Consider the following 14,796-nt stretch of genomic DNA (forward strand, 5'->3'; position numbering starts at 1 on the left):
CCCGATAAAATGGAAAACCGCAGAGCCGGGGAGGTGGCGGGGGTGGGGGAAGCCATGGGCGAGGCTCTGGTGGGCCAGAAGAGGTAGTTGCGAGGTGGCAGTAAAACTCAATTCAGGTTGCAAATCCTCGCGTGAGGCGGAAAAGAGGTCCCTTCCAGTCCAAAGTCTCAAGCGTGCACAGTAATGCACTCGTCCCTATAAAGGTCGGTCTTTCGCATCAGCCTAGGCTCCACCCCGGGAATCTCACTGACCGAGATGGGAGGAGTTAGAGGCGGGACGAAATTCGATTGAACGGTATTTTGACCAAACAGCTTGCGAGATATTCCACCTATGTTAACGGGAACGCAGAACAAAAAGGAGGGCTCGCCCTCTCGACGGTGAAAACCAATGAAAACCTGGAAGGGGCGTGGTCGGGACAGCTAAATCACGCCTCCCCAACCAGGCCACGCCCTTCATTCTTGCGCTGCCTCACCCCAGGGGGCAAATCCGATTGGCTGGGCGACAACCTCAAAGGGCGGGGCCGCACACGTTCACAGTGGGAATGAGCTCGCGGTCGGGGAGGAGGGGGAGGAGCAGCTGGGCGGGGCTAGACTCTGCCCTATCTTAGGTGGTAAAAGCCAATGATTCTCCTGGCCGCCTCTCCTAGAAAAGTCATCTTCTCGCGAACCTTTAAAATCCCTGCCTTCCGAGGCACCTCAAGGGAGTAGGACTGACAGCTTCATCTGTCTTTTTCCTCCTTGCAAAAGTCCAGTTTGCCATCATGGGGATGTACCAAGTGAGACCGAGTAGGGGGAGCGAATGGTGACTGGCACGCTGGTCACTGGCTGCTGCCTACTTCGGCGCTAACAAACTTCTAGCAAGATCGGCACTGAGTACTATACAACCTCCACACTTCCCCTGGCGCCGTTCCAGGGCCGGCGCCACATTCCCCAGTGGGCGCGCAATGGCCGCGCCCCCTCCCGCTGCGGACGGGTCTTTTGGTACATGCAGTCCGAGGTGAGTCCCCTCCTTCCCACTTCACCCTTTCCAGCGCGTGCGTGCGCATGCGCGGCGCGCGGCGCGCGCAGCGGTTGGGCCGTTGGCTGTTCGGCCCCGGGTTCCGCCGCGTCTCCGCTAACAGTCGGCTCTGAATCGCGAGCCGCCGTGAGCTCTCGGGTTCTAGCCGGCGCCAGCGAGCCCGGGGGCATCGCCCGCAGCGGCCAAGCTCATGGCCGGCTGAGCGGGACGCCGCCTCCGCCTCAGCCACCGCCGCCGCCGCCGCCGCCTCCTCCTCCTCAGCCGGCGGCGGCCCGGGCCCAGCAGCCATGGCCGAAGACTACTGGGACGGGCGCCTGCGGCGAACAGGAGGAGAAGGAGGTCGCGCGGCCTCAGCCCGGGCCGCCGCCCCAGGCGCCGCCGCGCCGGCCCCGCGGCGCTGAGGTTGCTCGCGCGCCCCCGCCGGTGAGCGCGTCCCCGAGGGGTGGGGTGGGGGCTGCCTTTCCTTCTACCGGGATCAACCCAGACTCCCGGGCGGTGCCCAGGGGTCTGGGCTGCACGGCTGGCATGTGCCACCCCCCACTCCGCCAGCGAGTTTCCCAGAATGCACCGGGGCGGGGGGTCATTTGGGGCCTCCCTGACCTTGGCCCCGCCCTGGGCCCGGTCTGGGAGCTGGGGATGGGAAGTACTGTGGGTCCAAATGTGGAGCAGGGTGATCGAAGGACCAGAGGGTGTGGAAATGGGTGGCGGAGTGGTGGAAGACTCGAGGTTTGCCCATGGGGGCCTGAGCTGTGGAGGGATCAGAGCATGTGGTGGTGAGATCTTCCCGCTGTGTAAGGTTTTGAGGCCCAGTGCGTGCTAACTGAGGGGCGGTGCAGGGCAACAGAGGTACCCGAGGATGTGTAACAGGGCAGAGGACGTCGGAGGAGTGCCGAGATATGCAAATGGGGTTATAGCTGTAGAGAGAGGCCCAATGTGTGTTCCTGGGGGATAAGGTGGTAGAGGTACCAGAAGGTGTGCTAATAAGATCCGTTTCCTGAGGCCCTGTGTGTGCTAAGGGGGTGGTCAGGATGGCGTTAATGCTGTGTATTTGTCCGTGAGGGACTGCGAGGTGTGAGGTTCCAGAGTGTGCCCGTGGAGGGCAGGGTAGTGCAAGAACTGGAGTGTTGAGAGGGTGCTAATGGGGGTCTTAGCTGTAGAGGGTATGTGCACATGGTGATAAAGGTCCCGTATGTGCTAATGTGGCAGAGCAGTGAAGACCTGAGCCTGAGCTAACGGGTATCAGAGCTGTGGACATAGGCGTGGGGCCGGGGGTTGGTGGTCAGCGAAGTGTCTTAGCCCTGTAAGAGGTTCCGTGCATTAAGGATCAGGCTGGTGTGAGATCTGTGTGTGTGTGTGTGTCCATGTCCATGAGGTCAAGGGAGGATGAGGTTCTACGGTAATAAGAAGTAAGAAGGGGCAGGGTAATATAGGAAGATCTAGTGGCTGTCCGTGTGAATTTCGAGTCACGGGGGCACTTAGATGTGTGCCAGTGCGGGCAGAATCAGAGCAGTATGAAGTCTGGAATACGCTAATGCGTGTCAGGACGCTGTGAAGACAGTGTGTGTGTGTGTCCAAGAGGGAGGACTGAGGTGTGTTGAGGTTCCAGGGAGTGCTGCGGGGCGTAGAGCTGTGGAGGGGATCTGTTGGGGGGATCCGGAAGATCAGGGCTCTGAAGGGATCCATTTGTCAACCAACAGGGGTTATGGCTGTGGAGGACTTGGAGCAAAGAGAAATAAAGGACAGAAATATGGGAAGGTCTAGGTGTGCTCAAGTGGATTAGAGCCATGTAGGGCTGAAGTGTGCTAATAGGGTTCTGGGCTGAATGAAGGTCTGTGTGTGCCAATGAGGGTCAGGTCATTATGGAACAGCGTGTTCGCGTGTGTCCCTGGGGAACAGGGCTCAGTACGGGTTCAGGGTGTGCTAATGGGGAGGCTCGGCTCTGCGTGAGGCCCAGTGTGTGCTAATAGGGGTCAGGGATCTGCAGTGTTCACTGCTGGGAAGTGGGGGGATAGGGTAGTGGGAGACCAGAGGATGCGCTCATGATGGTCGTAGCTGTGGAGAGGCCTGAGTGTGGGCAGAAACGGGTCAGGGATCTGCAGTGTTCGCTCTGTGTTAACGGCATTCAGGGCAGCATGAAGGTCTGGTGAGTGCTCATGTGGGTTAGCGGTAGAGGGTCCCAAGTGCATGTTCATAGGGGTCAGAATCATGTTGGGAGAGAAGTTCACAGGCTGTATGTGGTGCTCGGAGTTAACTTTAGAGGGGCCGACTGGGTGGAGGTCCGTGCTCCGTTGAGGCTTTGTGTGCAGATCGGAGTTAGAGATAAATAGGGAAATTGGGGTGCCGAAGGCAGTTAAAATGCAGGGAAACCTTCCTGAGGGTCCAGTGTGTACTGAAGGAAGCGGGACACTGCAAGAGTCCAGTGTGCTTATGGGATGGGTCTGGACGGGATGAGGATGGTGTGTTCTCTCTTTTTTTTTTTTTTTTTTTTCTTTTCTGGGGCCACATCCACAGCATGTGGAGGTTCCCAGGCTAGGGGTCTAATTGGAGCTGTAGCTGCCAGCCTACACCAGAGCCACAGCAACGCTGGATCCGAGCTGCGTCTGCGACCTACACCACAGCTCACGGATCCTTAACCCACTGAACGGGGGCCAGTGATTGAACCCGCAACCTCATGGTTCCTAGTCAGATTCGTTAACCACTGAGCCACAATGGGAACTCCAGGATGGTGTGTTCTTAATGTGAGTCAGTAGAGTGTGATGGCTGTGTCCTCAGTGGTCCATGTGATGTGAGGTGGTGAGTATCCGTGGGTATGAAAGTATTCTGAGGATGGGTGCATCCCCTCCGGGGGTCAGGGAGGACATGTGCCCGTTTTTGAGTGGGGTCGTGTATCCAGTTTCTTGCTCCTTCCTTCTAAAATCCAGAAATCTCGGAAGACTGAAACAATATTTAAAAGTTTTACTGCATATTAATATTCAAGTGTCTCTGTTCACAGGGCCCTGCCCAGGGTTCCCCTGCTGAGGGCATTGGATGATACACAGATGTTGTACCCTATCTTCTGAAATCCCCCCAGACTGAACTCTGGAACAGGTCCAGCCCCTGGGGTCTCCACTTAGAGGTCATGGACCCATGGCTCCTTCTGGCTCCCTTTTCATCCTCCATCCAGGAGGATGGAGTGGTTCCCCCCCGCCCCCCTGTCCCCCGTCCCCCGTTCCCCGTCCCCTATTCCCTGCCACAACAGGCAAAGCAACTGGTATCCATTCCATAGAGAAGGACACAAGACAGTCTTTGGGGGCTGGTCATGCTTCACCTTCCTCAGCCTCAGGCCAGTGTTCAGCCTCCTGGGTGAGGATTTTTTTTTTGTTGCTGTTATCCCCAGGTTCTTTGGATGGACTTCGTCCTCTTTACTGAGGTCTTTCTATTAGGCTGGCCCCTCTACCCTCCTGGGGGTGATGAGTTCAGGCGAAAAGTGGGGCTTGGGGACGACTTGGGTAAGCACCTTATTTCAAGGTAACAGATGACCCACTTCTCTCCTCGAATCTAGCTCCGGCTTCATCCTCAACCCCCTATCTAGCTCCACTTCCCTTGGGCCCAGGGCCATCTTAGGCCCTGCTGTGAGTCCAGATGGTTCCTGAGCCAGGTCTTTTTCCCTCCTTGCTGGCCCAGAGCCCAGGAGGAAGCAGAAGAAGGCCGGCCTAAGCCTTTCGGTGGCCCTGTTCCCTCCAGCAGCCCCATCTAGGTCATCTTCTTGCCGATGCCAGTGTCCCTGGGCTACCTTGTCTTGGGTTGTTCGTGAGTAGTGGGGACTCAACCATGCTCACCCTGGCAGAGGTTGGTCTTAGGCCCTTAGCCCTTGATTCATTACTTTTGTTTCTTTTTGTTTTCTTTCTTTTTAGGGCCACATCTGTGGCCTATGGAAGTTCCCAGGCTAGGGGTCTAATGGGAGCTACAGCTGCCGGCCTACACCACAGCCACAGCCACGCCAGATCTGAGCTGCGTCTGCAGCCTACACCACAGCTCCCGGCAACACTGGATCCTTAACCCACTGAGCAAGACTAGGGATCAGACCTGCAACTTCATGGATACTAGTCAGATTTGTTTCCGCTGAGCCACAACGGGAATTCCTCTGATTCATTAATTTCTGTTGTAAGCACTTTTTGAGCATCTACTCTGTGTCAGTCACTATTCTAGGTTCTCAGGATATACCCATGACCTAAACAGACAGAAATCTACCCTGGCGGAGCTGATCTTCTAGTTATGGCGGTGAGGAGACAGACAGTAAAGAATAAAGCAACCAATAAGTAGATGGTGTCTTTTCTGAGGAGGTGATATATGCTGGGGGGAATAATTGGCCAGGTGAGGGAACTCAGGATGTTTCAGATTTTTAAACAGGCTTATATTCATGGAGGGTTATCTATGAAAAAGGTGATAGTTGAGCAATGACCTGAAGAGGGTAAGGGAGTGAGCTCTTTTGAAATCTAGGGGAAGGGTACCAGGAACAGCCAGTGCAAAGGCCCTGAGGTTGGACTTTTTGGGTGTGGCTGCAGAACAGCAACTAGCAACCATTGAGGGGGAGATGAGGACGGGGAGAAGGGGGACCTTTGTCAGTGCCCACCACCTGCAACGGCCAGCCCCTGGGGACCCTGCTCCTAAGTAGCCCACCTGGGTACTGAGGCTTGGGTGGCTGGGCCACATTAAGGACTGAGGTGTTCATTTGGGTTGATAAGGGAGATGTGGTGCATTCTCCAGTAGAGGAAAAATGTGACCTGGCTCGTAAAAAACCTAGGTGTGGGACCCAATGGTCCCAACCTGATTGAATCCTTCTAGCAGCTCTTAGGGTAGCAGCTATACTTTGAGATTCCATCCCCCCCCCCATAACCTCACCCAGTGGTTGAGTCCAGACAGGAACCTCCTCTTCCAACACCCCTCACCAGTTAGACCAATGGGGTAGTCCACTGGTTACCTTGACGATGGTTGCTGGGGGAGGCAGGAGGGTCCTTGTGGTCACAGGGAGCATTCTGCTTTGGCAGCAGTTGGGGGTGATGTGGGGCTGGTGCCAGCGGAACATGCCATTCTATGGGCATGCCCGGGGCCGTGTCAGTCGTCCCAGGATCCTGGGCGAGCCCCCAGCCCCGCCAGTGGCTGGGTCCATCAGTGCAGCTGCACCCAGTGCCTGCTGTGGAACTCCCTGCTCCCACAATGAGGCTGCCGCCATGGAGGCCACCGCTGCATCAGTTGGGCCCTTTCCCTCAGCCAGCCACCCAAGCCTCAGTACCCAGGTGGGCTGCTTAGGAGCAGGGTCCCCAGGGGCTGGCCGTTCTAGGTGGTGGGCACCGACAGAGGTCCCCATCCATGCCAGGTTTCCGGGAATCCTGAGGGGTGGCCGGGCTCCACAGTGCTTGGGTGGACACTGACACAAGTTCATGTCAATGCGCCTCACTGGGAGGTCAGGGATTTGGGGCGCTCGTGGGGGTCAGGAAAATGCTAATGTGGAACCCATTCCCATCCATTCCCCCTGCTCAGGTCGCCATGGATCGGATGAAGAAGATCAAACGGCAGCTGTCAATGACACTCCGAGGGGGCCGAAGTGTAGACAAGACCAATGGTGCCCCAGAACAGATAGGCCTTGATGAGAGTGGCGGTGGTGGTGGCAGTGACCTTGGAGAGGCCCCCACACGTACCGCTCCTGGGGAACCTCGCTCTGGACGGGGCCCACTCAGCTCTGCACCAGGTAGGTCCACTGACTGTCCCTGTTCCCAGACTGGTCCCCAGCTGTGCTGCCTTCTAGCCAAGTTCCTCTTAGACCTGCGTTACTTTCATTTTCCTTTCACCGTTTTCTCCCCCATCCTCTCAGCACCCTTTCTCTATTGTCCATCCGTGCCCCTTTCCTTGGCCTTGTGCCCAGGCCTAAGGGGGAGGAAGGAAGGGTGCCCTGCCTGCCACAGCTGCCCCATGCCTCCCTCTGCCCTTCTCCTGAGCTCTGTGACAGTCCCCTCAGGCCTCCTGGCGCCTGCCTGCCTTGGGCCTGCCTTCCTGGGGCCTTTGGCTGCCTCTGCTGCTGCCTGCCCACTGGCCGTGGGCCAGCCGCAGTCTCAGCTCGCCGCTGAAACGGGGTGCTCCACTAGGTGACTATTGCCCACCCCACCCACCCCCATTCAACCAGTCTTGACCTGCGTGAACCTCCCTGGGCCTTCCCACCCTCTCCCTGAGGGACGCCAGGCTGCTCTGGGGGCCGTGCGCACACATGTGTGATGAGGGAAGGTGTTACATGGCAGGGGTGGGGGGGTGGTCCTGGGGCTCCTGACCCCACTTGGCCTGCCCTCCACCTGTCCCCACGACCAGAGATTGTACACGAGGACTTGAAGATGGGGTCTGACGGGGAAAGTGACCAGGCTTCAGCCACGTCCTCGGATGAGGTGCAGTCACCAGTGAGGGTGCGCATGCGCAACCATCCCCCACGCAAGATCTCCACCGAGGTGCTTAACCCCCTGTCCGGGCAGTAGTGGGGCTGGAAAAGAGGGTTAGGCCTGGGGAGTTGGAGCTCATGGTCCTCTTTCTCCCCTATCTTTCCTGCTAGGACATCAACAAGCGCCTGTCACTACCAGCCGACATCCGGCTGCCCGAGGGCTACCTTGAGAAGCTGACCCTCAATAGCCCCATCTTCGACAAGCCGCTCAGCCGCCGCCTCCGGCGTGTCAGCCTGGTGAGCATCTGTCTCCTTTTCGTGTCTCCTCCTCCTCCTCCTCCTCTTCTCCCCAGTCCCTTCCCCCGAGCCTACTTCAACCTGCCTCCTTTACCCCAGTCTGAGATCGGCTTTGGGAAACTGGAGACTTACATCAAGCTGGACAAGCTGGGAGAGGTGAGAGACAGCCAGCAGGCCTCTGGTAGGGCGGGGAGGTGAGGGGGTCAGTGAGAAGTCCCGCAGCCTCACAGCTCCTCTCCTGTCACTCTTCCTCACGTCCCAGGGCACCTATGCCACTGTCTACAAAGGCAAAAGCAAGCTCACAGACAACCTCGTGGCACTCAAGGAGATCAGACTGGAACACGAAGAGGGGGCACCTTGCACCGCCATCCGGGAAGGTACAGGCCTCAGGCCATCTGCTCCAGGCTTCCCGGGCTCTCCCCACGGCGTGATGGGGACTGGGGGTTCTGGCCGGGACTTCCCTCCTGAAACTCTGGGCTTCATGAGAAAGTGCCCGTCACCCCAACCCCCCATATCCAAATAATAAATTAGGGAAACCAGGAATCTTGCCATGTGGAAAAGAGGCAGATGCATTGGAAAGCAGGGTGCTTGCTTCAGTTCTGAGAATATCCCTGAAAGTACTCACCAGTTTACTTGACACAGTCGTTTCTAGTTAGAATATCACATGGAATGAATCAGAATTGCATAGAAACTGAGTATGCAAATTCACGTTCACATAAGCTGCAGGCTTGTGTACTAAGGGTTGGAGCAAGGCCCCTTTCCAGAAACCAAAAATGGGTTGTGAAAATCCAGTATCACATAAGCCTGGGGCTGCCATCCCAGGTTCTTGCTCTGCGCTCTTGTCTGAGCCTTAGTGTCCACCTCTGGAACTTGGGGACACACCTTCTTCCTGGTATCAGGTTGGTTGGAGCCGGTGGCTGTGAACCACCGCCCCAAACCGCATGGGGAAAGCAGGAAACCCCGGGCTCTTCCTCGCCTCTGTCCTGAGGGTGGGTCCTGACTCTTCTCCCATTCTGCCTCCATGCTCCCTGCAGTGTCCCTGCTCAAGGACCTCAAACATGCCAATATCGTCACGCTACATGATATTATCCACACGGAGAAGTCCCTCACCCTTGTCTTTGAGTACCTGGTAAGGTTGAGTGGCAGTGTGGCCCAGACGGAGGTGGGGAGGTGGCCCAGAGCCACAGGCTGTGACCCTCTTTCCTCTACCTGCTCTGCTCTCCTCAGGACAAGGACCTGAAGCAGTACCTGGATGACTGTGGGAACGTCATCAACATGCACAACGTGAAAGTGGGTGTGGGGCAGGAAGCAGGGGCACAAGGGGGCCCCCCACTCACCCATTCCACCCCACAAATCTCCCAGAAACAGACTTCCCGTTTGGCCTTTTTGCTGGGAGCCCTTGGAGGGCATTGGGACCCTGTCCTCTTTTGTGAGACAAGGCTCCGGGCACAGTGCCTGTGTTTGGGAGGGGGAGCAGTGCCTGCTGGGGCTCAGGCCGCTGGATACTCTTTGACCTCTGCCTGCCGTTCCTGGGTCCCCAGCTGTTCCTGTTCCAGCTGCTCCGTGGCCTGGCCTACTGCCACCGGCAGAAGGTGCTACACCGAGACCTCAAGCCCCAGAACCTGCTCATAAACGAGAGAGGAGAGCTCAAGCTGGCCGACTTCGGTACCCCTGGCCTCCCCTTTCTGCCCAGTGACCCCAGCCTCCCTCTCCCCCACAGCCACCTTGTCTCGATCCCCTCCAGCCTCTCCAGGCTTTGCTTAGGATGCCCTCAGCCCCAACTGCATTCTCCCCGACACCGGCCAGCACCTCTTCCATTCCAGCTGCCTTTTCTCTCCATCTGCCAGGCCTGGCCCGGGCCAAGTCAATTCCAACGAAGACCTACTCCAATGAGGTGGTAACCCTGTGGTACCGTCCCCCCGACATCCTGCTCGGATCCACGGACTATTCCACTCAGATTGACATGTGGTGAGGACAGGTGGAAGTGTGCCAGGGGCCATGCAGTGAAGGGGAGGTGGCTTGGTTACAGCGGCCAGCCAGCCAACTGCTTCCCTGTTCACTGTGCCTTCCCTGCCCAGGGGTGTGGGCTGTATCTTCTATGAGATGGCCACGGGCCGGCCCCTCTTCCCGGGCTCCACGGTGGAGGAACAGCTGCACTTCATCTTCCGCATCTTAGGTGAGGGGTGGGGGATGAGCCCTAGGAGCTGTGGGGACATCCAGGGAGGCCCCGGGAGATGCTTAGGGTTAACTCTGCTTCCCCGCCAGGAACCCCAACTGAGGAGACGTGGCCGGGCATCCTGTCCAACGAAGAGTTCAAGACATACAACTATCCCAAGTACCGAGCCGAGGCCCTTTTGAGCCATGCACCCCGGTGAGGCTGGTGGGTGGGTGGGTGTTGGGGGCCAGAGTACCCAAACTCAGTTTAAAACAGGTCCCCTTGTCCTTGCGGTAGACTTGACAGCGACGGGGCTGACCTCCTCACCAAGCTGCTGCAGGTGAGACCACCTTCTTGGGCCAGCCTGGGGGGTGGGGGCGGGGCGTCTCACGGATTCCAGGTGTGGGGAAATGGAGTTACGGGGCAGGGTCTGGGGCGGGGAGGAAGAGCAGTCTATGTGTTGAAAATGTCAATATTCCCCCACCCAACACACACACCCACTCAGTTTGAAGGTCGCAACCGGATCTCCGCAGAGGATGCCATGAAACATCCATTCTTCCTCAGTCTGGGGGAGCGGATCCACAAACTTCCTGACAGTGAGTGGCCTGGGGAATGGACCAGCTGGTGGGGGGGCTTTGGGGAACAGGACAGCTGCAGACAGCTGGGCGGGTTGTGGCGGGCTCTGGCTGTGCCACCCCTGGGCGGGGTGGAAGGTATGCCCTTGTTTCTATGTGTGATGTGTTTATTATACAAAGGTTTTTTAGTTTTCGATTTCTTTTACCTTTCATGGGAACTTTCAAACATACATAAAAACATGCAAAATCACTTTACCTTTTTTAAAACAGCAAGTGTTGTAAATTCGACACTGAGAAATGACAGATCATCGTATACAGCACAATGAATTTTCACAAACGAATCACCCGTGTAACTGGCATATAGGTCAAGGAGATAGGACATGAGAAGCTGCCCCAAAGTGCCCCCCCTCCTTTTTTTTTTTTTTTTTGTCTTTTCTGGAGCCGCACCCGTGGCATGTGGAGGTTTCCAGGCTAGAGGTCTAATCGGAGCTGTAGCCGCTGGCCTGTGCCAGAGCCACAGCAACGCAGGATCCAAGCCATGTCTGTGACCTACAGCACAGCCCACGGCAACGCCAGATCCTTAACCCACTGAGCGAGGTCAGGGACTGAACCCGCAACCTCATGGTTCCTAGTCAGATTTGTTAACCACTGTGCCACGACGGGAACCCCCCAAAGTGCCCTTTTTTCCTCCTTCAGTTATTCCTGGCCCCTCCTCCAAGGGCTGCCACTAATTTGCCACTTCTTACAGCATAGATAAGTCTTCCCTGTTCTTGTACCCTGCAGGAATGAAGTCACATGAGATGTTCTTTTTTTTACATCGTTTAAAACTTTTTAATATAGACACTTTAAATATATTTATATATTAGACCAAATAATATGATGTCTTCCCAAGTACTCCAACAAGTCATCATCAACTCATGGCCAGTCTGGTTTTATCTGTATTCACTCTGATTATTTTGAATCAAGTCCCAGATATATCATTCATCTATAAACAATTTCAGCATGTATCTCTAAAATACCTGTAGCAATACCATTATTACACTACAGAATGGCCCACTGGATTAATCTCAATCAAATTCCAAACACCATCCATCATCTAGACTTAACAGGTGGTTAATTTCAATACCACTATCACACTTGACAAAATTACTTACTTCTTGGCATCACATAATAGTCTATATTCCATTTTCCCTGGTTGTAACTGGTTTGTGTGTGCGATTATTTGATGAAGAAAGTCAAGGCTCTCAAAGGAAACGCAGCTTTTTCTAGTTTCCCTGATGGGGCCACATGGGAGGTGGTCCCGGATGGCCTCATGGGTCACGCCCCACTTCTCTCTCTCCTCCACCTGCAGCTACTTCCATATTTGCACTAAAGGAGATCCAGCTACAAAAGGAGGCCAGCCTTCGGTCTTCATCAATGCCTGACTCAGGTACGTGTGGCCCTCACCCTCTTCTCTCCCCCATCCACCTTCTCTGCTTGCCACCAACAGCCATCCGCTCTGCTTTCCCCCGCAGGCAGGCCAGCTTTCCGAGTGGTGGACACCGAGTTCTAAGCCGAGTTCTAAGCCACAGACCGAGGCCCCAGCAGGCAGCAGCTGGAGGGATGCCATACCCCTCACAGGGCAGCCCCCAACTGCATCCTCCTTGCTTGCTGCCTACCTACCCGCCTGACTCATGCTCACCTGCCCACATGTCCCCTGCTGCCTGTCCAGACACCCGACCATTGGCCTGTTGGCCCACCCATTGGCCTGTCTGCTGGGTGCTAACAAAGCTCTCATCGCTCCTTCGCCTGGTCTGTCTGTCTGTCTGTCTCTTTCTTCCTCTCTCTCTGTCTCGGTAGTTGCCGGCGGACAGCATGGCCATGCCAGCCTCCTACACTGAGGCCAGGCCCATACCCCTCGCCATCATACCCTCCCCCAGGACCACTGCCCCACGGCCAGCCAGGGGTCCAGAGCTAGTCCAGGTTGGGGAGCTCCACTCAGACAGGACATGGTGATGCCTTGGGTCTGAGGCTCCCCTGCCTGCTTTCCTGCCTGCCCCACCTGCCTCATGTTGTGTGGGCCTTTTTTGTTTGTTTGTTTCATTCATTGTTGTTTTTTTTTAATTATTTTAAATGAGGTTTTCATTTTTAAAATGCAATATCTCTGTATACAGACTGGCTGGGCCCCACTCAACTGCGTGTGGCCCTCCTACAGTATTTTGTGCAATGAAGCCCCGCTCCCAGCCTTTCCACGGCAGGGACACAGCCCCTATTCAGAACCCTGACCCATCACCAGACCCTGGGGTCAGCTAAGGGAAAGCATGCCTCGACCATTCGCCTTCCGACCCCCACCTGCCATCCCCAGCCGCTGGGGGACTTGGGGACTACTGGAGACTCTCTGGGAGATGGATGAGGTGGGGGGCCCCCACTCTTTCCCTCCTGCAGTCCCATAGCTGGGGCCTCCTTCTCAGGGTCTCCCTAGCCCAGCCCTCCTGCCCCCAGCCCACTCGGTGCTGTTGAGTAGGGGCCCTGCCAGGAACTGACCAACTCAGTGAGGAGCCATAGTGTGTCTATGTGCACAAGCAGGGGACAGACGGGCGCTTGCGGGGGGTGGGGTGTGTGTGCCCAGGCATTACTCCCTAACCCCTGGGGAAGGTGAGGCAGGGCAGGGACAGTCTCTGGGGTCAGTCCCCAGACAGGTGGTTACCTCCCCTTCCCCTCCACTCTAAACCCTGGGGCCCTCAAATGGGGTGGGAGGGCAGGGGCAGGGGCCCTCCAAGGGGGTTCGGGGTGGGGGATTCCTGAATGCACCATAATCGCTGTATGAATATTAAAAAGTCTAAAGTGAAAAACCTGATTGCAGATCCCTGTTGGGGTGAGTCGGGCTCAACCCAGGATGAGTCCTGGGACCTTGGAGAATTCATACCTGGTCCCCATCATCTAGGAGAACCCTGGGAGTGGGCCAGGGATGCGTCCGGATTGAAAAAGGCATCTGAGGGGTTGCACACATAAGGGCGGAACATTGAGTTGAAGCAGGTAGGGAAGGCTGTATAGAGGAGGGGCTAAGAATCTAGCAGAAAGAGGAGTTAGATTTATCCAAGAATTTAAGGAAGCCAGATAGAGGGTAGAGACTGGCAGGTGTAGGGAGGCTGTTTGTTTGAAAGACACTTGGAAAGCCCAATAAAATGGGTTGGGAGATGAGGCAAAGAAGCCCAGTATGACCAAGACATGTCTGGCTAGGACCTTGTGAGACAGACTAGTTGGAGAGAGAATATGGGAGGAGGGCAGATTTTGAACCACTTAGGAGATGGGGGAATCCTTTAATACAGAGATAAAATTCCGGAGTGGGGCCATTGATGGAACTGGAAGTTTAGTTTGCTGGTGTCTAGGAAGTAATGGAAACCATGGGCATGTGTGAGACAACCCTAGGAGAGCTGAGATGGTTTGTGACGGGCTAGAGAGGTCATAAGATACAGCCTGGGACTTGGCCTCAACCCAAGGCTTGATTTCCTTTGTCCTGGGAGTTCTGTCTAGCCCCTGTTCACCATCTGGGACAGTGCCTAGGATTAGACTTCCAGGCAGAAGAGGTGGGGTGGGCAGGGCCAGGCGAACGCTACACTTAACGCAAACCTAAGTAAGCGACTGGTTACTGAAGTCCGGCAGTGGCAGTGGCCCAAGGACCTCTACTGTGCTGCTGTAAGCATTTCGGTCATAGCTTGAAGCCTTATGGTTCCACTATGGCTGCCATGTCCCTAAAGATGGGAAAGCAAGCAGGGAAAACACCCTCCCTACCTATTTCCTTGTAACGGGGCTGAAACTTCCACAGGCTCTTCAGCAGACTTCTCGTGCCATCCTTTAGCTAGAATCGGATGACATGGCCACCTCTGGAAGCAAGGGCTGTGGAGAAGAAGAAGACCTTACAAAAAGGGGCCAAGATTGCCAGGCCAGGCTTAGAAGGACTAGAATTCACCCAACTGCTTTGGGAAGTGGTAGGGTCACTGGTGTGGGCAGAGGTTGGCCTCTGGAAGGTGGAGAAGCCAAGGCTAGGCCTAGGGAGGGCGGCCTCTTGTTGGACTGTAGGAAAGACAGGCTACCGATTAAATGGGTAGGGAGGGTCTGCAGAGGGGCAGTCAGAGTCATTCACAGAAGTTGACAAGCTTCAGTTGGGCCTGAGGTGCCCCTAATCGGCCACATGCCATATCCAATTCCAGTGCCACTTTGGGGATCCCCAGGTGAAAGGGCTGCTCCCTTTCATCCTTCAAAGTGTATATAACTGAGTTGTGATCCCCTCACCTGTGCCAGGTCTGAGCTGGAGGCTGCCCTGCAGAAGTTAATTAACTGAAAATAGAAGCAAACTGAGAGCGTGTGTA

General features: G+C 55.9%; 1 protein-coding gene across 17 annotated transcripts; it reads left to right on the forward strand.

The window, feature by feature from the left end:
- The first annotated feature begins 549 nt into the window (after window positions 1-549).
- Window positions 550-13,278, forward strand: CDK16 (cyclin dependent kinase 16). 17 transcript variants are annotated; one of them, XM_085007810.1, is made up of 17 exons: window positions 550-996; window positions 5,194-5,277; window positions 6,538-6,745; window positions 7,357-7,490; window positions 7,592-7,717; window positions 7,817-7,873; window positions 7,980-8,094; window positions 8,752-8,846; window positions 8,945-9,007; window positions 9,259-9,382; window positions 9,565-9,685; window positions 9,796-9,893; window positions 9,983-10,088; window positions 10,170-10,212; window positions 10,378-10,468; window positions 11,799-11,876; window positions 11,962-13,278. In XM_085007810.1, the coding sequence occupies exons 2-17, from the start codon at window positions 5,272-5,274 to the stop codon at window positions 11,997-11,999; spliced, it is 1,503 nt and encodes a 500-aa protein (XP_084863936.1). In that variant the 5' UTR covers window positions 550-996; window positions 5,194-5,271; the 3' UTR covers window positions 12,000-13,278. The 17 variants fall into 17 exon arrangements, 16 of the variants coding, with proteins under 16 accessions (XP_084863936.1, XP_084863943.1, XP_003135095.1 ...); XM_085007817.1 differs by having other exon boundaries at window positions 9,983-10,052; window positions 10,149-10,212; XM_085007807.1 differs by lacking the exon at window positions 550-996 and adding an exon at window positions 1,095-1,440.
- Window positions 13,279-14,796: the final 1,518 nt, after the last annotated feature.

Source organism: Sus scrofa, chromosome X (assembly GCF_054392235.1).
Source record: "Sus scrofa isolate SSC_HxYL_T2T_F1_AM1 chromosome X, Sscrofa_HxYL_maternal_Yorkshire_Landrace_v2.0, whole genome shotgun sequence".
Lineage (NCBI taxonomy): Eukaryota > Metazoa > Chordata > Mammalia > Artiodactyla > Suidae > Sus > Sus scrofa.